General features: G+C 38.6%; 3 protein-coding genes, 1 long non-coding RNA gene and 1 other non-coding gene across 7 annotated transcripts in view; 4 read left to right on the top strand and 1 right to left on the bottom strand.

Moving 5' to 3' along the window:
* Positions 1–5: 5 nt before the first annotated feature.
* PolH (DNA polymerase eta) lies at positions 6–3,316 on the top strand. Its single transcript, XM_002048277.4, has 3 exons — positions 6–543; positions 598–1,094; positions 1,156–3,316. Exons 1-3 carry the CDS (start codon positions 109–111, stop codon positions 2,837–2,839), a joined length of 2,616 nt encoding a protein of 871 aa, XP_002048313.1. The 5' UTR covers positions 6–108; the 3' UTR covers positions 2,840–3,316.
* A 2,921-nt stretch (positions 3,317–6,237) lies between these two features.
* Positions 6,238–7,298, top strand: LOC116650653 (uncharacterized). The gene is made up of 2 exons (XR_004303668.2): positions 6,238–6,906; positions 7,020–7,298. It is a non-coding gene; the product is annotated as an uncharacterized lncRNA (long non-coding RNA).
* A 10-nt stretch (positions 7,299–7,308) lies between these two features.
* TRNAL-CAG (transfer RNA leucine (anticodon CAG)) lies at positions 7,309–7,391 on the top strand. Its single transcript has one exon. It is a non-coding gene; the product is annotated as a tRNA-Leu (tRNA).
* An 878-nt stretch (positions 7,392–8,269) lies between these two features.
* Positions 8,270–13,471, top strand: bip1. 2 transcript variants are annotated; one of them, XM_002048276.4, is made up of 4 exons: positions 8,270–8,554; positions 8,986–9,176; positions 11,961–12,246; positions 12,316–13,471. In XM_002048276.4, exons 2-4 carry the CDS (start codon positions 9,013–9,015, stop codon positions 13,144–13,146), a joined length of 1,281 nt encoding a protein of 426 aa, XP_002048312.3. In that variant the 5' UTR covers positions 8,270–8,554; positions 8,986–9,012; the 3' UTR covers positions 13,147–13,471. The 2 variants fall into 2 exon arrangements, with proteins under 2 accessions (XP_002048312.3, XP_032290815.1); XM_032434924.2 differs by lacking the exons at positions 8,270–8,554; positions 8,986–9,176 and adding an exon at positions 11,488–11,640.
* Positions 13,472–17,481: 4,010 nt separating this feature from the next.
* Positions 17,482–21,945, bottom strand: part of nmo (serine/threonine-protein kinase nemo) — an 88,416-nt gene continuing 83,952 nt past the window's right edge. For both annotated transcript variants that reach the window (XR_011416416.1, XM_002048275.4), the window contains one exon: positions 17,482–20,594. Coding sequence is in view for 1 of the 2 variants with exons in the window: in XM_002048275.4 (XP_002048311.3) it covers positions 20,540–20,594 (55 nt within the window). In the remaining variant the exon portion in view is untranslated. The remainder of the gene's footprint in view (positions 20,595–21,945) is intronic.

The raw sequence follows: 21,945 nt of genomic DNA, 5'->3' as shown, positions 1-21,945 counted from the left end.
GCTCGCACGCATGCTTGGCTGGTGCCGGCCGTTTGTTGCTCGCGATATTAAAGGCGCAATTTCCACAAGACGATGTGAAACCAAATTAAATTAAACTCAGAAAAAATCATGAGCAATTCAACGCGTGCCTTTGTTGGCATGCAAAACAAATACGACCGTGTTGTCCTGCTGGTGGACATGGATTGCTTTTTCTGCCAGGTCGAGGAGAAACAACAGCCCGAGTATCAAGGCAAGCCTCTGGCTGTGGTGCAATACAATCCTTGGCGCGGAGGCGGCATTATAGCTGTCAATTATGCGGCACGCGCCAAAGGCGTGACACGCCACATGCGCGGCGACGAGGCCAAGGAGCTGTGTCACGACATAATCCTCTGCCAGGTGCCCAACATTCGAGAAAAGGCGGATACGGGCAAATATCGAGATGCTGGCAAAGAGGTCGCAAATGTGCTGCAGCGTTTCACCAATCTGCTGGAACGCGCCTCCGTCGACGAGGCCTATCTGGACATTACAGAGACAGTCAATCAGCGCGTGGAGCAGCTGCAGGCGGTAGGTGTTTAAGCTTGTAACAAGATTATTGAAATGAAATGAATGTTTTCGCAGGGCTCCTTTGCTCTGAAGCCCCAGGAGCTGGTCAATTGCCATGCCGTTGGCTACGATAACATTGGCGACTATGTCAATAAGATAACAAATCGATTTGCCAATCCCTATGTCGACGATGAGCGTTACATGCTTGCCTACGATCCCAACGATTTGCCCGCTGTGCGCCAAAGCGACTTGCGTCTCTTGATCGGAGCCTGCATTGCGGGTGAAGTGCGTGCGGCGGTCAAGGCAGAGACTGGCTATGAATGCTCAGCGGGCATTGCACACAACAAAATACTCGCCAAGCTGGCGGCGGGCATGAATAAGCCCAACAAACAGACAATTCTACCGCTGGCGGAGATACCTGCGCTCTTTGACCAGCTGCCTGTGGGCAAGATCAAGGGTTTGGGTGGAAAATTCGGTGAGACGGTCTGTGAGACGCTGGGCGTTAAGTTTCTGGGCCAGGTGCTCAAATACAGCGAAAAGGAACTGCAACGCAAGCTGGACGAAAAGAATGGGTGAGATATCGGATTGGCAACTGGCTCGACTTAAATGTTACCAACTTGTAATGCCTTACAGCTCCTGGCTGCATAATATTGCACGTGGCATCGACTTGGAGGCGGTCACGCCCCGATTTTACTCCAAGAGCATTGGCTGCTGCAAGAAATTTCCCGGCCGCAACAACATAACAGGTCTCAAGACCCTCCAACACTGGCTAGGCGAGCTGGCCAGCGAGATGAACGATCGCCTGGAAAAGGATTTCATAGAAAATAATCGCAAGGCCAAGCAAATGGTTGTGCAGTATGTGCAGGACGTCGATGGCCAGGAGGTGGCCAGCTCCCGTTCGACGCCGATCAATCATTATGACCAGGAGACGCTGGCTAAGCAAGCCCTGGAGCTGATCAGGACCAATACGAAAACCTTTCTGCGTGCGGGCAGCGAGGCGGCACTCAATAATGCCATAAAATTTCTGGGCATCAGCGTGGGCAAATTCGAAACGGCATCCAGTGCGCAAAACAGCCTGCAAACCATGTTCGCCAATCAGGCGGCCAAAAAGCGTCGCATCAGCGTGGAGGATAGTGAAAGAGTGATAGAGAAATCGAGCCTGGCACAGAAGCCACAGAAGCAAACTGAAGAGGCCAAAATGAAGAGTTTCTTTGCCAATTACTTGCAAGCGCACAAAGATGAACAAAATGTCAAGGATAATTTGGAAACGAATGTAAATCCATCAGAAATGAATGCAAAACCAGCAACTGAGCCAGAAGAGCCTCCTGCAGAAACGAGGCCCCCAAATGCAGCATTGTCACCGAAGAAAAGTTTCTTTGAAGCCTACAAGCGCAAGTTGATTGATGCCACTGTGGCAGAAGAGTCCAGCGACGACAAGGCAACGCCTACTGCCACACCGCCTGAATTCAAGGAAAGCTTCTTTGCCAATTATCTGCAACAGCAAAAGGAAGTTAGCAAAAATGTGGAGCAAAAAAATGAGTCTGCAGCTGATAACAGCGATTCATCTGACATGCAGGGCTTGGCCGCAGAACTGGATGAGATAGAACTAAGCAGCACAAATCTACAACAACAAGCTCCTGAACGGCCCTCCACATCAAAGCGTAAATTAGAGCATGAAAATTCCATGAAAGCCGCGACGAGCAACGACTTTACAAGCACTTATGCGGAGTACGCACAGCCCGAGCTGCGTGCAGATCTTATTAGATTGGTCAAGTGCGATGAGTGTGGCGTGCAAATACCAGACGATGTTAAGGCATTGCAAACCCATCGGGATCATCACTATGCGCAGCAACTAAGCCGTCAACTGCGCGTTGAACAGCGCGAGGAAATGCAACGTAGTCGCCTAAATGATACAACTGCGTCGGTTGTCTCACCCACGACAAAGCCAGTGCCAGCGAAGAAAGGTAAAAAGGTGGGCGGAACCGCCGTAACAACGGTCCCGAAGCCCATCAACAGCATTACCAAATTTTTGGCACCCAAGCAGTCGCTGGAGCCGCCGCCCAGCTGCAGCAATTCACCCATGGAGATCTGCGCCGAGTGCAAAACGTACATTAAAACTGTGGATATGCCGGAGCACTTGGATTTCCATATGGCCAAAAAGCTACAGCGTGAACTCAACCAACTGGAGGTGCGCACAATAAATACCTCAACGAACAAGAAGACAACATCGCCTGCTGCCAAGAAGCAGCTAAACAGTACCTTAAATTCTACAGCCGCGAATAATTCCATTACCAAGTTTTTTACCCAAAGTAGTTGATGCTAACTTAAAAGTTTGCTACTTCAAAATGGAATAACGAGATTTTTTTTTTGAGCCTTAAGAAATAATCAGTTAAGCTTGCAAAGTTTAGTATTAATGAAAGTATTATAACAATAACTAAGTAACTGTGTCTGTAACTCCAAACGTATACATAAGAGTATTATGTTGCTCTTTAAAACAGCCATATTTACCGCTCCTTGTGCCATTATGAGGCAGTTATCCTTGCTACCCGAGCTACCAACATTTATATTCTTGATTATTTTATACAATGTCTAAACATTTTCATAATAAGTTGTTGCCAAAAAGTGATCGCTTCTGATATCATAATTTGTAGAGCTCTGTTGATTTAAAATAATGCATTTGAGTTTATAAAAGCTAATATTTTGTGGTACTTGTGGGTCCATGAACAATACACATCGCCTTTTAGGTGTAAAAATAAAAATCTATTAAGAGCTGCTGCAATAATGCGTCTAATAATTGAAGGTAAAACCTTATGTTTATTTTTCTACGCGGTTTCTGCTAAACACCAAACCAGTTTCATTTAAGCAAACTATTAAAATATGCTAAAATATACCCTTTCAGACTCCTCCGGGTCAGCAGCTCCTAAAGAAAAAACATGAGCGTTAAATTGCGAGTGACTCAAGCGGAAGAAAAAACCCGGCGCACAGAAAATTAGCAAGCAATCAAAATTCGAGTGAGATCGATGCGACACATTGGCAAGCATACACATCCACACAAACAGGTGCAGAGATGCGCCGAAGCCAGAGATAAGCAGGCAGACACCTGTTCGTGTGGATGTTCGCTGTCATTTACGTTCTCATGCGCTCACGACTTTTTCGACGCTGATCGCTGATTGGTCCAACCAATAACAGCGTGCATTGAGGTTCTCGTCTGGGCATTTGCGTGCTCTATTTTCTGAGCGCCGTTTTAATGGACTTGAGCAACTTTATTCTGTGTTAATGTAGCCCCATTAGTCAAATTCGCATGCTGTTATGCTGCGAGTTATGTTCTATTAAGCCTATAAATATTTTATAATGGGCAAGTAACCTGCTTTCATTGAATTTGAACTTAAAATAGCTATATCTGTTCTAATTGAAGTCCGATCCTGAAAAAATTTGCTTTGCTAATCGTGGAGGTCCTTGAAATTAATTGTGGTCCTTAATTTGTCAATCTGAAATGATAAAAACACATTTTAATTAAACAAGGCGAAAAATAAATGAAAGCATTTATTGTAAAGAAAAAGGACATAACTCGGACATATCCTTGCAGATTTTCAAAGGACTTAGTGCGTTAGGATCGTATAGACCCACTACATCGATCTGCATCCAAAAAATATGGGGTCATCTAAGAATCATGGGACTTGTATTTTCACTTGTAAAATTTCAGTCGCGGAGCGCATGGAAATGGACTGAAAATACATATCCTTGAATATCTCTCAAACTACAAGGACGATCCTGATGAAATTTGGCCAGGTGGTAGTCCTAGTTAATACAATTATTTTGACACACGACTCGCCAGGATACGCAAGGATACGGCCGAGTTAGGGCCTAATTTTTGTTTAGAAAATTGTTCTTAAAACTTTGTTGTCTGAAGGACTTTCGTCCTTTGGATTGTAATTTCTTTAATGGGAGGGTGAGAACTATCTGCTGGCAAAAGGACATCGCGGTAGTCCTTCAAATGGCAAAGTTAGCCCGGATATTTTCGATTTTGCGACTAACCCCCTATGATAAATTTTGGTGAAATTTTTTGCGGAATCCTTAAAATCCTTGAATGCCAATCGATAGTCTCGCTCCCCACGAGCTCAAAAAGGCATATGCTTCCGATATCCTTAAGGATTTAGCCGAGTTATGAACATTTAAAAAATGTCCTTTTTAAAAAATTGACAATATCTATGAAACGAGAAGGCGTATTTTGATGTTCTTTGGCCAGTTTGTGGTCCTTGTTCATACGGATTGTTTGACATAGGACTTGACAGGATCCGCAAGGATATGGTCGAGCTATAGCTTTGTTAGTTTCCGAAAGACTTGCACTTATATCAAAGCTGTCTGACGGTCCTTCGTCCTTTTCATTGTATATTCTGAATTGGGAGCATGAGATCTATCGGTTGGTCAAACGACATCACGATTCGCAAGGATACGGTCGATCTACAGCCTATTTTCTGTACAGACAAAGATCTCTTTTCTACTGTTCCTTGAGGAGCTTTTGTCCTTCTTATTACATATTCTAAGTTGGCAGGACATGTTGGCCAAAGGACATCAGGATTGTGCTCGAAATGGTCGATTAAAGGCCCATTTGGTTATTAATGTCCTTTATGATATATTATGATATAAATTATCGCAAGAACTATTTTGATATCCTTTGCACTGTTGCTGGTACCTCTAGTCTTTACTTAACCGAACTTTGGCTTATTTTATATCAGCACTTTCGTTTTTTTTGTTGTAGATTTAAAATTTACGGAAAAGGAAATATCTATTGTCCAAAGGATATACGACTGTTATTCGAAGTTGCCAAATTGTGGCCAATTTTGTGTTGAATGTCTTCTTATGGAAAAAAAACTGAATCTGAATCCCCAATAAAGTGGCCAAACTATAAACAATTTTCTAAGCGATATTAAGATGTCCTGTGACCAAATATACAGTTTTGAGAAATGCACGAATGCGACCGACATACAATAATGTCCTTTGACAAAACAATGAGACTCAGAGTAGACATACGTAGTGTGAATTCCAGCAGAGAGCCTGGCAGCAGCAGAGTCGTCCGCACATGAAACCCATGTAGTCCCAGTCCGTAGTCCAGAGTTTGCTTCAGGCAGCACAATATCATTGGATCTTTGGAAGACGTGCAACAAATGCGCTCAGACTAAGCAGCTCAAAAGCAACAGGGACATTCGAATTGGTAGAGCTGTTGTCCCGAAATCGTCTGAAATGATTGGATGGTATAATATGAACAGAAAGCCCTTAAGCTACTTCTCTTACCTCTTATCGCAGCGAGCAGTGAGGTTTTATAACGGGTCAGTCTACGTCAAATGTATATGCGATCCTGCCCTCCAGACATAGAAAAAAAGCAATATTGTTCATCCATTCTATATCCACGTAGCTGCTAAATCTGAAAAGAAATTCAAATTAGAAAATTATCACGACAATCAGTTAATATATATGAAAAGAAATATTTCATGAATATGTGTATATAAATATAGGGTTAGAATTTGTTAGCAAACTTTGTAAATCGGTATATATCCATTTTCGTTGCACAAAAGACATGTCTTGTTTTGAGCTACATATTTGCAGCCTGCTCTCGCAGTCATATACACATACACACGTATATATTTAGCGGTTCCCTTTGTATACTTATGCTTGTGTGTGTGTGTGGTTGCTTTTGCGTTATCTACCTTTGAATAGAGTTTACCGTTTGCTTGCTCAATTTGTTGTGTCCCGATTTTCGTCCACTTTGCGTCTGCGCAACATAATTGCGTATTAGTTAAATGCCAGCAGTCCAGAGAGGTATAAGTGAATATTCTCGGTTAAATACCGCCCGTATCTCAAATAGAATACGATTTTGGAGTTGTAGCCACATGAAATACATATAAAATTTCTTAAGAAAGATTTCGTAATTGCATAGCAAGGCAAATATTAAATGAGCTTAGGCAAGGGGGACAGCAACAACAATAAAGGGGAACAAAAACAACTGCGGAAACACGAGTGACTGACTGTTGGAGGATTCACTAGCATTTTGGTATGCTTTAGCGGTAAAGCTCACAAACCTAAACACACGAAGCAACGGATCAAATAAGCACTATTCCGTTAAATCAATTCCCGAACCGACGCGTTGCGCTTTGTGCTCTTGACTGCAGTGAGCGGCAGTGGCAGCAGCTTAACTAAGCCGATCGCAAGTACACCGAGCTGGAGACTTGACTTTGCTACGCTCACGCTCTCCCTCTCAAGCATACGCTCAGAGCGTGACGTCAGTCAGCCAATGAGGGTGTGCACTGCATATCACCTTCTCAGCATAGTCCATGCAATAATTGTCAGTGAGAGTAGCGCGTGTACAAAACGACAGCGAGAGAGTGCGTAAGTGAGAATGTGTTAACAGCATTGGCTGGCTGTGTGGTGCGCCATATAGTTTTGTTTTAATTTCATGTCTTTTTATTCTTCTTGGTTTCTTCACTTCGCACATGATACAGAGGTAACGTCAATCCCGCACGCACACACACACAAGCGCTTAAACATATGTCAAAGCTTTGGCGCACGTGCAATGCCAACTATCTAAAGCACAAAACCATAAACAGAAAGAAAAAACAATGAGGAGAGGGAATAATACCAAATTGCATGGCTGCCCTCATAATTATTCTGCTGTGTGTCTGCATGCGAGTGTGTGTGGGAGTATGGGCGCCACCGGCGTTGTGCTCTCCGCCAGCAACTTGTTGCGCCGCCCTAGAATGCCGTTGGTTTTTGCACACGACCGAGAGAACAGTCAGGATGGCCGAGTGGTCTAAGGCGCTGCGTTCAGGTCGCAGTCTACTCTGTAGGCGTGGGTTCGAATCCCACTTCTGACAAGAATGTTTTTATTTTAAAATATTGCTTAAAGCAGGATCTTCTATTCATAAAAACGTTTTAAATTTTTATTTTTCACATAAGCATATTTTAATAATAACAATATTTAAGGAAATCTGTGTAATTTGTGTAGAATATACGTTATTTGGGTATTGGTGTATTTATATCCATTGGCATGGCTACAGGATACAGCAGGATTGTAAAATGCAACCAGTCGCTTAAAACTGAGAATAAGTCAGTTCGAATGCCAATTTTTTGTTAATAGCACAATTTACGACAATATTATTTTGCGTAAAATGGGAATCTATAAAAAAGCCTCTACAATTAAATTTGTTTAACAGTCACAAGGCGTGAAACATTGAGGCTGGTCATAAAAATTGACATGCGACTGCTGCTTGGCAAAAACTGTTTAATCAATTTTAATTGACATCTTTCTGGTAAGAAAAATGTCGATGCGCTTGATTGGGTTTTAAATAGTAAATAAAACGTGCTTTCAGGATATTATAATTAACAGATTCTCGTAATATGGCAAGATATCGTGTGTATTTATCAGAGCAATTCTACATTGTAAATAGTCTCTTATTTGCCAGCCGGCGAGCAGCTTTTAAAAGCTCTGCGAGCCTTTTTATCGAAAATTGAGCATAGCTTTTATAGCAAACGAAGTACACATGATCTCGTACCACAATAAAAGCTCTACCTCGTAGGCCACCCTCGACATGACACTCTCAGAGAAAGCTGTTATGCCAACGCGCTCAGAAACCAAGCTTACGAACTCAACAACGAGCCCAATAGCTTTCAAAGAGCAACAAAAGCGCCAGACGACAGCTTTCAGTACGTTTTACATTATACTTGAAATGACGCAGGCGAAACTTTTGGCAGTCTTTGAGATACCATGACGTAGCTTGGACAGAACGTACACTCAATCAAGCAGAGCTAGCTGAAAGGCGAACTGAAACCGAGAAACTACGTTCGCAGCCAGAAAACACAATTGAAATAAACGCCTGCCGGCCGATTGGAAGCTTTTAAGAAGAATTCGAGAAAACGGAACATAAAGAGTACCGATAATTGCGCCAGGCGAAAAGCACGCCACGCTAACAACGTGTTGCGACTGTGGCGTGCAGGAAGGTTATTCAACTCAAGGCGTTAGCTTTCCGAAGAACACAAGGTACGTACAGCATAGATAACACAAAGTTACACTTAAGTTCTGTGTGATTTGACAATGAATATTGTGTGTGAGTGAGTGGAAAGGCAACTTGACCACTTCTGCAACATCAGCAGCATTGGAGGAAGGCGGCAGACAACTTTCGGCGGCGCGGGCAACGGCGTAAGCGCTGTTCTGTTAGAGCTTTCTATATGGCTGCTCAGTGGGCCAAAAAAGCTTTTGCTTATTTGAAAGAAAAAAGATGAAACTGCAGCAGCGTATTACTGCCGAAAGCTGCACGAGAGAGCGCAAAAGCTTTTAACTTTTATTTCGTTTCGTGTCGTCTTTCTCTTTCCACTCTGCTTTGTGCTTGATTATTAATGCCCAAGCTAAGTAGATGTGTAAATACACAGTCTACACATTGTAATCGGTACTTTTAAATTAATATTTTTAAGATTTCGTAACCCCTGTGAACCAACACAATGAGCACTCTACGCATTTGCAAGGCCATGTCCCTGCATCCCCGCGCAAACATACCGACTGCTGATTCAGAACAGGCAGCCAATGCCAGCTCGAGGATATGTCTAATGGGCTGCGAGGCGAGCCCAGCGGAGCTGCGACGCTTTCCAGTGCACGATACGAGTCGGTAAGTGCTTACGCCCAAATTTATTTGCTTCACTATCTTTTGCTGATCTACATTAAAAACCAGTTTATGGGCGGCTCAGGCTTGCATCAAAGCTTGTTGCGCATCAGAAATTCTCTTTAGCATAAGTGTGCATGTTTATATGTATGTGTGTATGTATGTCATGCAAGTATACAAAATAATATTCCAGACACACTTACCAATCTGAGAATGAGCTTTTCTGCTTAGGCATCGCTTAGCCGCCAAGTCAAAGGTTGATGAACTTTCTGCGCCCGCATCAACTTCATAGAAAAATTTCAATGCCATGGCAAAAACAACAAGTATGAATGTATGCGTCTCAGTTGCAATTATGCACATTGTGGGTGTGAGGGAAACAGCGACAACATAAGAAGCTGCGTCCCACACACACACACACACACACAAATAATATATAGGTACGCATAGAAATACATATTCCCCATCGGTTTATTTATAACTCTCTCGCTGTCGCTCTCTCGCTCTCTTGTAATGCGTACATGGCGCGCTCTGTTGGCCGTGAAGTTTTTGCTGCAAAAACAGTTGGAAATGTTGCCATCAGCTTGGAGTTTAGAGTGGATGTGAAATGTGAGATGGCAATCTGCAAGTAGTAAAAAGTACATGTACAACATATTTACATTAAAAGTAGTAAAGGGGCAAATATTATAAATTGTTATAGTTTAAACATAAACATTAGGTAGAGCAATTGAATACGAATAAATTAAAAAGTAAAGGCCCATCCCAATTGGTACACAACAAATCTTGTTATTCAAGAGAATACCAATATACGCATGCAACCCTGTGTGCCAAAAAAGCATGCAAGCCTCTATCCGAGCAAAAACTAAAGTCGATAGCCTACGATTACTGACTTCAATGACAATTTTACATTTTATTATTTATATTGATTTTAAATTAATATAATTGTCTTTTCCATTCAATTTATTTTTGCTTTGGCGGAAAAAAAATAGAAGTCAAATAAGTGGAAGTAGGTGCAGCCTTCCGCACTGCCAAAAATCTAGGCGCGACTATCCAACAATCAAATTATTCAAGTTTCCAGACAAGGATCCAGCCATTTTCAAGCAATGGGCTCAAATATGCAACTTCAGCGACGATTTTCTGGCAAAAGCATCTTCCCTTTTTCTGTGCCATTATCATTTTTCGCCGGATAAAATTGGAATACGATTTCTAAAACCGGGATCAATACCAGATCGCAATTTGTCCCCTGGTATTAATTGTACTACTGATGAAAATCCTTCAAATATTGTAAAATTTTCACCACGAAAAAGAAAGAAAGAAGCTGAACCTTGCCGCCAATGTCCCAAAAAGTCAACAATGCTTAAAATCTATAAAAACCAATATTTATTATTTAGAAATACAGCCGAGGTAAGAAAGCTAAGAATCTATGAACTAAAAAGGGAAAATAGAACTTTAAAACAAAAAATAATGCAATTAAGAGGCAACGAAATATTAGCTAAAATGAGTTTAAATCAAAAAGGAGCAAAACAATTTGATATAGAATGATTCAGATTAAATAGAGTTTACAGTTCTTAAGAGACTCAGTGTATCTTAATTTTGCTATATAGATGTTTATTTAGTTTTTCTGACTGTACATTAATTAAAAATGTAATGTATTTAGTTCCTAACAAGTATCCAGTATAAGAAAAATAAGTTTTTTATACCTAGATTTAAAAACAATAAAGAACAGCTTTCTTCGGCAAGCCAAAATGTAAATACCCTTGTAACAGCAAATTATACTATGCGAACGCTCAATTTTCTAACGATCGCCCTCGGGTGCAGATTCAGCTTTTTTTTAGCTAATTGTAGCTGTTTTTCAGTCGAAAGCAGTAACCATTCGTAGCTGATTAAACTATTTTTTGGCATTTTAAAGTCAGATACGAGAGCAAGACTTTAAAGCTAATTCAGCTATTTTTAGCTTTTTTCAACATTTAGCTACTCTTTCAAAACGGCAGTTGGCAGCTCTGCCTACCATTTACATTGTCTTTGTGTTGTTCTTGCCTGCGGGGTGGGCGGCGGTGGCGGTTGCGGCGATGGCAAGTAGAAGCAGCAGTTGAACGCCGGCACAAGACGCACAACAAACTTCCGCTCCCCGAGAGCGAGAGCGCGGCGAAAGCACCACACATGCAAAAAATGTATGTATGTATGTATATACACAGGCACACATACATACACAGGCGCACAAAGAGTAACAGTGCAATGAGCATAAAAAGCGCTTTTTCAGCGACAACTTTTGGCAGCCATGGCAGAACTTTTCATTAGCTTGTGCAAACTTCACGTGTGTGTGCGTGCGAGAGAGCGAGATGGGATCTAATTTTAAAGCTGCACAGGAAAAGCACCGCCAAAAGAACGAAACTTCAATGCAGTTCTTTACAGTAAACAAAGAACTTCCGAGGCGATCGCAACGCTTGAGCAGCGCTTAAGTATCGTATTGCGGGTAAATTCCATAGAAAAAAAGTTTGCTATACAAAAACAAAACAAAAAAAAAAGTTAGTTAAGTGTCGAAAGCTTTCGCATTCAGAACTTTTGCAATTGGTGCACAAATTGCGTTGTTGACCCAAGCTGAGCTTGCATTTTGACTAAAGAGAGAATCATGCTGCCAGCATAACCACTAACACAAACACAAACACAACACACGCACACACACACACACACACACACACACACACATACAGGCATACACACATGCAAACAACTTGCAACTTGCCCATTGCGAGCGTGCACTGAACGAACAATCAACAATTGTAATTCCTGCAGCTGCAACTATTGGCTGAGGCACTTTGGAGTGAGCGACCAACTGGTGGAGGAACTTGGCGGACTGAAAAAGCTGCGCATCTGCTTCAGGCACTTCAGCCAGCGCAAGGCAATGGCCAAGACGCGCATCAAGACGACGCCGCTGCGTATATCCAAGCCAAGCAAAATAACAACAGAAGCGATAACAACAACAACAACAGAAGCAATAACAGCAGCAGTAACAGCAGCAACAACAGGGACAGCATCTGCTAAGCCCATGGCAGACAGCACAACAATTGAGCTGGTCGATGTGAGTGCATTTGTCGCATGTTTAACCAACAATCGTTAACGATACATATTTGTTTTTTTTTTTCTGTAGAGCTCCAGTGGGAACGGGCATGCACTGAAGCAGGGCACGCAGGAGCAGTCGGTGACCACGATAACACCCGTACCGCAGCGCTCCCACTCGATATGCTCATCCTCGTCCGTCTCCAGCGATGTGCAGTCCATCAGCTCCGACTATGAGGCCAGCATGCCGCTGTCCGCTTTGGTGAATGCACACGCCCAGCACGGCACAGGCAAAGCAACGAATGGGCTGGCCAAGAAGCGCAAGCTGTATTTGATAACGGAGAAGGCGGATGAAAAGAATGGCAGCAACCTGGCCAGCGGGCAGAAGCGTAAAATGTTTGTGGTCGTGGAGCAGGAGAAGGATACGGCTGCCAAGAAACTAATGATTGTTACGGACAAACCACAAGCGAATCTCACACAGCATTTGGAGAAATTCCTGCCGGAGATTCTCAGCTGCATACAGGGCAAGGAGCAGCAGGCACAGGCGAAGGTCAAGCACCCCCTGACCAAGCATCAGGCGGTCAAGCAGGAGCCGCTTCCAGTGAAACCAGTGCTTCCAACCATTCAGAAGCCGCACATAACGCTTCCGCCCAAAAAGAATCCCACGAACTTTGTCAAGCTGGAAGGCTCGCCCGGCATTACATTGCCTGCCAGCGTGTCCATTGTGCCCGTGGAGCCAGTCAAGGAGTCGCCGCCGCCGCCGGAGACGGAGACCAACATAAATCTGTCGCCCGACTTTCGGTTTCTCATGAAGATATTGCCCAAACTGGAGCAGCTGCCCGAACCGCACAAACAGCACGTCAAGCGTTCCATACAGATCTTTGTGGAGGAGAGCTACAGCCATTACGGCAAGAAGGAGTAGCACGTGGCACAGCTAGCACAAGTTATCTTTTATCATTTTAGAGTTTCCTTATAAGTTACCCCGAGGGCAATTTTATAAAACAATTTTATATATTTGTTGTCGAAGACTGATGCAAAACGTAACATACATACATATATATATTTTTAATGCACCGCCGCGCTGGTGCAGACCCTAAATTATTAAGATGCAAATTTTTAAGAGCCCGCTCGAATGAGACCGGGTGTACAATTTATATTTGTAGCCATAAAGAAAAAAAAAACTTGAATTCTCATAAAAGGAAAACATAGTTTAAGCACTGAATATATGAGAGCTTTTAAGCCAAGAACTGAATTTGTTATTTCTACTTTCTTAAAATAATTTATCTATTTTTAAGCAGTCTTCACATGCTGTGGCGCCATCTGTTTACAACTAGCAACACTATGCTACTACTACACTGCTTTATACGCAAGCAGTGCCTGTTATTTGTATACAAAAAGTTGCTAACAGCTGTTGCTTACACCCCGCTGTTAATAACATTGTAATACTCGCACACGCAAGCAGTGCTCTAACGTGCCCCCGAATTTGATTTGGCACTCTTAGATTTTATATATTCTATATTGAAATATTTATGTAGAATATGTACTTACCAAGATTTTAATACATTTCCATTAAGAGACGGAGGAAAACAGCCGTACGCATATTCCTAAAAAATAAAAGAAGTAGGCTTAGAGTGCGACAAGGAAAAAAAACGGGTTTCGTTTCTATTCAAGATCGGACTTCATTAAGCTGAGTTATGGTCATTACATTTTATAAAAAAAAACTTGTAATTGGAACATCTCCAGGACTTGAAGTACGATTTTCAAAAGGGATACATTTCGAGAGCCATCCAAAAATTCTAACTTTTATTCTAACTTTTTAACGAGATTCGAGTTCTTGGAAATTTGTAAAATTGAAATCTATCGAGTAATTTAAGTGCGATTATCGATTGGAATACCTCTTATTAAACTCGCCAGAGCCAGGACCATCAATTGTAATTCCAGTATTTCAATTCTTAGTTTTGACCAAAATCGACAAAAATGGCAAGGAGTGACACATCAGAATTGGGTCGAAAATCGTATCGTTTCTGAAATCAAGAATTTGTTATTCCAATCTATTCTATAGATTCTCGCGTGTACAGAAAGGCGAATCTCACCCAAATCGGACTTCATTTAGCCGAGATATGAACATATACAGTTTTTGAAAAATATTAAAATGGAAATATCTCGGGTATTATAAGTCCGATTTTCGAGTGGCATGCCTCATTTAACTCGAACGGACCAGGACTATCGAAAACACAAAACAAAACGACAACAAAAAAATTTGTAATTCCGAGTTTTGAACAAAATCAGCAAATCTAAAGAGTCTTACGAGTGCAGAAAGGCAAGCTCGAATTTCTTTTAGCCAAGCCTTAACGATTTAAATGCTTAAACAAACTTAATTAAATTAAAATATTAACATTTCATTATAAATATTTAGACAACTTGCTAAAAAGTGTTTCCATTAAGAAAGAAAAATTGAAAGCTTCGTTTTCGTATTTTTTGTTTTGCATTGTAATTCCAGAGAACTTTATTTAGTTTGAAAGCAATTTTTACTGTTTTTCTTGGTTGTTTTTTTGTTTTGGATTTTTGTTATTTTCGTTATTTGTTTTCAGTTGTACGTTATAATATTAGTAAGTCTAGTGGGGTGAGGGTCCGGGGGGGTGTTAAGTGTGTATTATGGAATTATGTTAAGTATGTTATTCTTGAAGAGTATTTGCTCGCCTTTAATATGCTAATGTACAATTGTGGCTGCGTCTGGCGCATAACTATACGACGAATTTAGTTAGTGTATTTAATGGTTATGCTTGCTTGAATAGTTATCATAATTACATATATACAGGTGTTAAACAATGCTTGCTTAAATCTAACGATCAGTTTGATCCTATCGAATCCGAAAGTTTTAAGGACATTTTGCTCTAACGCGTGCAATATTTCTTTTTGTTTTTCGACGAGAGCTGCTCTACTAGATATATTATTTTCTTTTTTGCCTCCCAAAATGTGCATTTTCACATATACATTTATAGAGTTGTGTGTTATATATATATATATATATATATATATTCATTTTTACAACATTTATCGAATTTCCCATATAGTTTATCGTTAGAATAATGAATAAGCCTGACTGTAAATATTGTTTATGCCATTGTTAACTACTCGTACATTGTTTTGTGTCCTACATAATTATCGGGAAGTTATTTTCTTTGTTTTTTAGGTAAATGGGGAGGGGGAGGGGGTAGCTGTTTCTCTATAGGTAAATATAAAGTACGACGGGTAGATTTGTTAGTTGCTCGTGTGCTTTTTACATGTTGCTACTTATTTTTGGGCTATGCATAGGAAAAGTTACACACACATGCGACATTCGGCATGCGACATGCGGTATTCGACATGCGGCATGCGACATGCGACACTTGACTCGAATGTCATCTTTGAGAAGCAATCACAAAGTTTTCTCTCTTTATATATAAGTATATATTATTTATATGCCACACCACCATGGATATTATATCGTTTAATTGTAATTTCTGCATTTCATTTATTTACACAATTTTCATTTTCTGCGCAGTTTCCATCCTGGAACCCGCTACAAATTGGGGGCTAAGCAACTACGAGTACATTCATAATCCGAATCTTTAAATGGAATGGGGGTAGGGGGTTGGCTAAGTTTTAGGCATGTTTTCTACTCACATTTACATCAAAAATTTGTTAATGCATCGAATATTTTATATATATATATATTTTTTTTTGGGTTAAAAAACTGTGTCACAATTTCTACAAACAGCCTTTTGTTAAACATGTTAAACGTACATTTATGTATTTTGTATGCAATAATTAATTAGTTATTTTTGCGTTTTTTTTTTTTTGTGTTTAAGTGTTTTACATTTTATAAACTTTTCTTTACATGTTTTTTTTTTTCATTTGTTTTTCTTTCTTTATAACCTGAGCGCAATTTTTTTTTTCTGTTAAGAAAACATTATCATTTTATTTTCGTTAATGCTTGCCAAAAAGTTGTTAATTTAATTTTTATTTTCATTTTGTTTACTTACTGGCACAAATATTCTTGTTGTTCATAAATTTGGAGTTTTGCATTTGTATTAGCTATGAGAGATATTTAACAGCAGCCTCACGAACCGCTCAAAAATGCTTTATAATAAATTGGTTTCTGCAAAGTTTCCCTTCTTTACGCTAAAAGGAAATGTAGCAAAAAATGTTAATTAATAGTTACCTGTACTTGAATATATCTGACGAGTGTTGAAAGTGTTTTCTTTTCAGTTAATCTTGCATATATTGTCCATACATACACATGGTATATTTGTATATATATATATGTATCGCATATAGTGCTAGGTTTGGTTTATTCTTGCGAAAAAAAATGCATACACGTATTTATAGCTATAAATTCTAATTGCAAATGCATTGGGTTTGCGATCTACTAGACGGTACGGCACAGGTGTGCCACAAGGTAAGTTGAAAAAGTAAATCAAGTAATAAAACAAAAAGAGTTGCTACGTTTCTTTTTTTTTTTTGTATACAAACAGGTTTACACAATTTTCTTTATTTCACTCTGCAGCCATTATGAGAAAAAAAACGTAGTCTCGTATATTACTGTAGTTTATACGTAGGTTCTACTGTATATAATTAGCACATATAACTATTTAGTACTGCTCCACAATTGGCTTTAGATCGAATACTAATGCAGTTGCTTTTAGTATTTACTTAACTTAACTAACAATTACACATATGCTTTGCTCTCTTATTGAAACATAAGCGCCGCAAAATTTATAGACAAATTGGCTCAAACACACATTTAACCTTATGAATCCATTATAGTTACGTTTATATTTCGATTTTGTAAAGGATTTATGTTCTTCTTCTTCTTCTTCTTCTTCTTCTTCTTTTGATAGCAATTGAAAGTTGTGCAAAAATGTACATGTCCATCAGGATTCAGAATAGAATCTGATCTATTTTATATATATATGTGTATAGTCATATTTGTTGCTGCTTTAGCTAAAACAAAACTAGTTACGGCTTACAAATTACTTGGATTAGCACATATATACATATACGTATGTATGTATGTATAAGTATTGGTGGGGTGTTAATGTTATGTACATGGTGCTTACATAAAGTCAAAACGAAATTTATGAATTACATCAAATATGCTTCTATGCATGTGTAAGTGTGTGCATGCATGCATGCTTGCTTGCATGTATGTGTGTGCATGCATGCATGCATGTATGTATGTAAAATGTGCTTAGTATCTAATTTATAATGATAATTTTGCATTGTATTCGTTTTTCTTTATTTATATTATTATAGTTACAGATTACAATTAATAAACTAAAAGTATATATTTATATTCAATGTGTCTGTGTCTGTGTATGTTGTGTGTGTGTGTTTTAGCCTTAGCATTCGAGTGTCTGTGTGTGTGTGTTTGTGTGACCAAAGACTGTAGTCTATATATATATATATATATATATATATGTATATGTATATATAAGAAAAAATGGTTATTTATAAACAAAAGTAGCGGCTATGTGGGAAAATAGAAAAGGAAAATCGTCTGTTTGTGGGGCGAACCGTTACATTTGTAGTTTTCACCAACGATTTCCTTTTCGCTTTTCATCATGTGTTTTGTTTTTCGTTTTGAGATCTCCGTGAAAGTTTGAATTCATATTTGTTTTCCATCCATTCTTTAATGTCGTCTTTAAGCGTACGCTAAATTAACGCATATATATATATATATAAATTGATTATATATGTGTGTGTATATAGAAATATATATATATTTATATATATGTGAGTGTGATTAAAAACTACATACATAAGAAAGCAGCACAGTTAAGAGTCGAAGTAATTGGGCGCCTACAATTTCGAGAATTTTAACGTTTTATCGAAAAGACTTTTGAAATATTACGAATACACAACTACACACATGCATTGGATATATGTATATATATGTATGTATATATAAATATTATTCATATATAGTTGGCTACATTTAAATACAATAATTCAAGCGTTCAAAATTTTGCAATTCTTCAAACATTTGGCTTTCTACATTGCGCGTGCTATCCTAAAACATTTCTGACATTTATATATATTGCATATAGGCGCGCTTGTCAACCATCTCTTTTGTAAGGAAATGAGAGAACTCAGTCTTAAACATACATTCAGTTAAATATATATATATATATATGTGGGGTCTAGAGATACTAATAGATCTATGCAGAACTGGCGTTCCTTTAGCTATAGCATTTAGTTGGCATGAGCATTTGTTGCTACTTAAAAAGAATACAAAAATTGTGTTGAAAATGGACTTTAGAGAGGGTACATGGGGTTGGCGGGGAGAGGGGAGTATGGGCTTAAAGAAGGAAATTAAACTATATTACAGTTAAACTAATTAAGAATATAAACTAACTTGAATTAGCAAGACGTTCAAATCGCGTTGCTAGACAGCCAGGCACACACATACACACACACACAAACACACACAGAGTGAGAGAGAGACGAAGAGAGAGAGTCTGGCTACATGTAGTGGTTCGCCTTATCGAGTGCTGCCTGTCGTACTGTGGCATGTGCTGTGTTTGTGTTTGTGTTTGTGCTGTTGCTGCTGCTGCAACTTCTGAGCGCCTGTGCACATTCACTGGGGGGCAGTGTGTCGTCCACTTGTTGGTTTTGCTTTTAACTAACATTTGCAAACTACATAGTATATACATACATATACATATACATATACATACATATACATATACATACATAGTTGAAATGCGTGCGCTACAAACTAAACATGATTTGCCTGCTGCAGCAAAACGTATTAATAATTAGCATAAAATTACAAATAATCATAAATTGTGTTTAACTAAGCATTAGCATTAGAATTAATACAAAAACTTAAATTGTTTATTTGCATAATTGTTTGAGTTATGCAATTGAATCAGTCCACTGTTAAAATATATATATATTTTTTAATTGTTTTTTTTTTTTTTTTTCTTTTTTCTCAACTAATTTCGAAAGTTTTGCGTGCTTTTTTGCTTGTTTTTTTGTTTGTTGTTGTTGTATTTTTCCTATATGACATACAGACACACAGATGTACATAAACAAACACACATTTAATTTATAAATACACACACACATATATATATATATATATATATATATATTGTTTTCAATATACATATATATATATATATATGTGGGCATAGAACTGTGTGCGGCATTTATAGAGCCATTCTACATATAGTTAGAAACCAGTTTCAAAATTGAAGCGCAATAAGTGTGAAATAAATTGTTGTATTTTTTTTCTGTTAGTTTAGAAAATTGTAATTATTTATAGTTAATCTTAGTTTCTTCTTCTTCTTCTTCTTCTTTTTGTATGTTTTTGTTGTTGCTACACATAGAGTTCCATAGTTTTAGCTATACACAGTTAAAAAACGAATTAATTCAATGTGTGTGAGTGTGAGGTAAATTTGGCAAACAAATTTGTTCTTGTCTGTGTGTGTGTGTGTGTTTAAATATAATATTATTAATATATTACTTTTTGTTTATTACGACGTCTATGCGTGCGTGCGTGTGTGTGTGTGTGTGTGTGTAGTTTTGTTTTGGACTAATTGCTAATTAATTTACATAGATTTGCAAAGCGCTTAAAATAAAACATTTTGTTTAGACCAAAAATTTGCTTTGTTTGTTTTTTTGTTTTTCTACCAATTTTGTCAAGCACAACAAATTATTTTTGTTGCTCAAATTTGTGTTGTCTACGCATTATTTGCGTCATTTTTTGTTTTTATGTTTATAATAATTTTCTTCGAATTTGCTTGTTTTGTTTTGTGTTTGTTTTGTTTTTGTGCCGCTGCCTAACTTTTCTTAACTTTCTTCTCTTCTCTTTTTTTTTTTAGACTAGTTTCAGTTGAGTTACGTTACATTTTTGTATGTGTGTTTTTTTTTTCTTGTAGCTTGTTTTCATTTAAGCCTATTTGTAGTTTTAGCTTTAAGTTTTTATTGTTGTTGTTGTTGTTGTTGTGTTTTTTCCTTAGTTGATTTCGGTGGTGGAATGCTTGAACTTTTAAACAAACAGCGCTTAAAAGTGTTTTGGCGCCTTCGATTTAAACCTTGTTTCATCCAATCATCTGCCGCTGTCCGATGGCGTTCGAGGGGGAGGAGGGGGCTTGTTGTTTACAGCGGGGCGCTGCGCCTAGGCCCCTTGTCCGTAGCTTATATGCAGCTAAATAGTATTATATTGTTGTGTGTGTGTGTGTGTGTGTGTGTGTTGCTCAAGTGTTTGCTGTTGTTTGAGTGTTGCTTTTCATATTTTAGGCAGCAATCGCCTCATTTTGCCGTCATTCCCATTGATGCGGCGAAGGCGGCAGCTCCGAGGGATGCGCCACAGTCGAGCTGTTCGGTGAGAGAATAAACCAAAATATTAATTAGTTGCCTGGCTTAATGCAAAGCATACTTAACATTTAGATACAGAGAGATAGAGTGAGAGAGAGAGAGAGAGCGAGAAAGAGAGATATAGAGACATAGAGTAAGAGCGCCAAAGAGACGCACATGCAACAACTATTTACTAACATACAACATAAGAGTTATATTTAAGCCACAGTTAAGCACAAAAACCAAATTGAATAAACGAAAAGGCAAACTAAATACACACAAAACAAAAAATGATGAAAATAAATATAAACAAAAGGTGTGTTGAGAGCCCACAACAAAAAATGAAATACATGAAAACTCAAGACAACAAACAAAACAAACTAAGTACAATTTATAATATTAGGAATTCTAAGTTTTATTTGATTAATTCTGGACTCGAAGTGAAAGTTGTTCAAGCGGCATATTTATAGATATATATTTTTATTTTATTTTATTTTTTGTTTTTTTTTGGTTGCTTTTCAAACTACTTTCTTTTTGACCATTGTCACTGCTGCTCAACTGCACTGAAATATATTTGTGATATATAGCATTATATATATATGTCTAAATCGGATTTTCAATTTGAATTTTGCTGTTTGTTGTTGCTGGCAGTGTTTAAGGGTTTAATGCTATGTGGCTTCTACTTATATTGAATGTGGTTGCAAATGTTTTGGCCAAATTCATGATATACATAGCTTGATTCTGGGCCTAAACGGGACTGGGCTTGTGTGGATGGGCTGTTTAGTGTTTGTACAAACTATATTTTGTTTATTTTTGTTTTTTGTGCCAAATAAGAATGGAATTATAACTTCGGCATGCCGAAATTTTAATAACCTTGCAGTTTTATTATATACATTTATTTTTAGCTTACATTTGTTAAGCGCTCTGAATGATTTTGAATTATATGCATGCTCTATTGCCAGAAAGCAGTTGCAGCAGGTTTTAAATAACAAAGCTTGATTGTGAGCTAGGTTCAGATAGGTTTAGTTAGACGAACTTGTAATTGAACTAGGCTTTGTACACACTCAGCGTGAGCTGCTGTTAAAACAAACGTGAGAGCAGGGATATAAAGACCTTTGCCTTTTGCAGTTATGTGAGAAGATTGCAGCTCGTAAACGTGGAAATATCTTGGAAAACAGAATTATTTGCAGCTCTATGTTATAGTGCTCCGTTGTTGATACTTAAAACGTATGATTGCTAAGATTGGTCAAGATTTACTGTTCGACCGATCGTTACCATTGCAGCTATATGATATAATAGTTCGATTCGGCAAGTTACGATATATCTACAGCCTGCAAAACTGAAAGATGGACTTATGGAAAGTTTTAAGACA

The sequence above is a fragment of the Drosophila virilis genome, chromosome 3, assembly GCF_030788295.1.
Source record: "Drosophila virilis strain 15010-1051.87 chromosome 3, Dvir_AGI_RSII-ME, whole genome shotgun sequence".
Lineage (NCBI taxonomy): Eukaryota > Metazoa > Arthropoda > Insecta > Diptera > Drosophilidae > Drosophila > Drosophila virilis.
This window is presented reverse-complemented; position numbering and strand designations above follow the sequence as displayed.

Excerpts from the sequence above, each read along its gene's own strand:
- PolH (XM_002048277.4), top strand. The coding sequence starts at position 109 with ATGAGCAATTCAACGCGTGCCTTTGTTGGCATGCAAAACAAATACGAC. Across the intron at positions 544-597 it reads GCGTGGAGCAGCTGCAGGCG|GGCTCCTTTGCTCTGAAGCC; the intron begins GTAGGTGTTTAA and ends ATGTTTTCGCAG. Across the intron at positions 1,095-1,155 it reads AAGCTGGACGAAAAGAATGG|CTCCTGGCTGCATAATATTG; the intron begins GTGAGATATCGG and ends AATGCCTTACAG.
- bip1 (XM_002048276.4), top strand. The coding sequence starts at position 9,013 with ATGAGCACTCTACGCATTTGCAAGGCCATGTCCCTGCATCCCCGCGCA. Across the intron at positions 9,177-11,960 it reads CCAGTGCACGATACGAGTCG|CTGCAACTATTGGCTGAGGC; the intron begins GTAAGTGCTTAC and ends TAATTCCTGCAG. Across the intron at positions 12,247-12,315 it reads CAACAATTGAGCTGGTCGAT|AGCTCCAGTGGGAACGGGCA; the intron begins GTGAGTGCATTT and ends TTTTTTCTGTAG.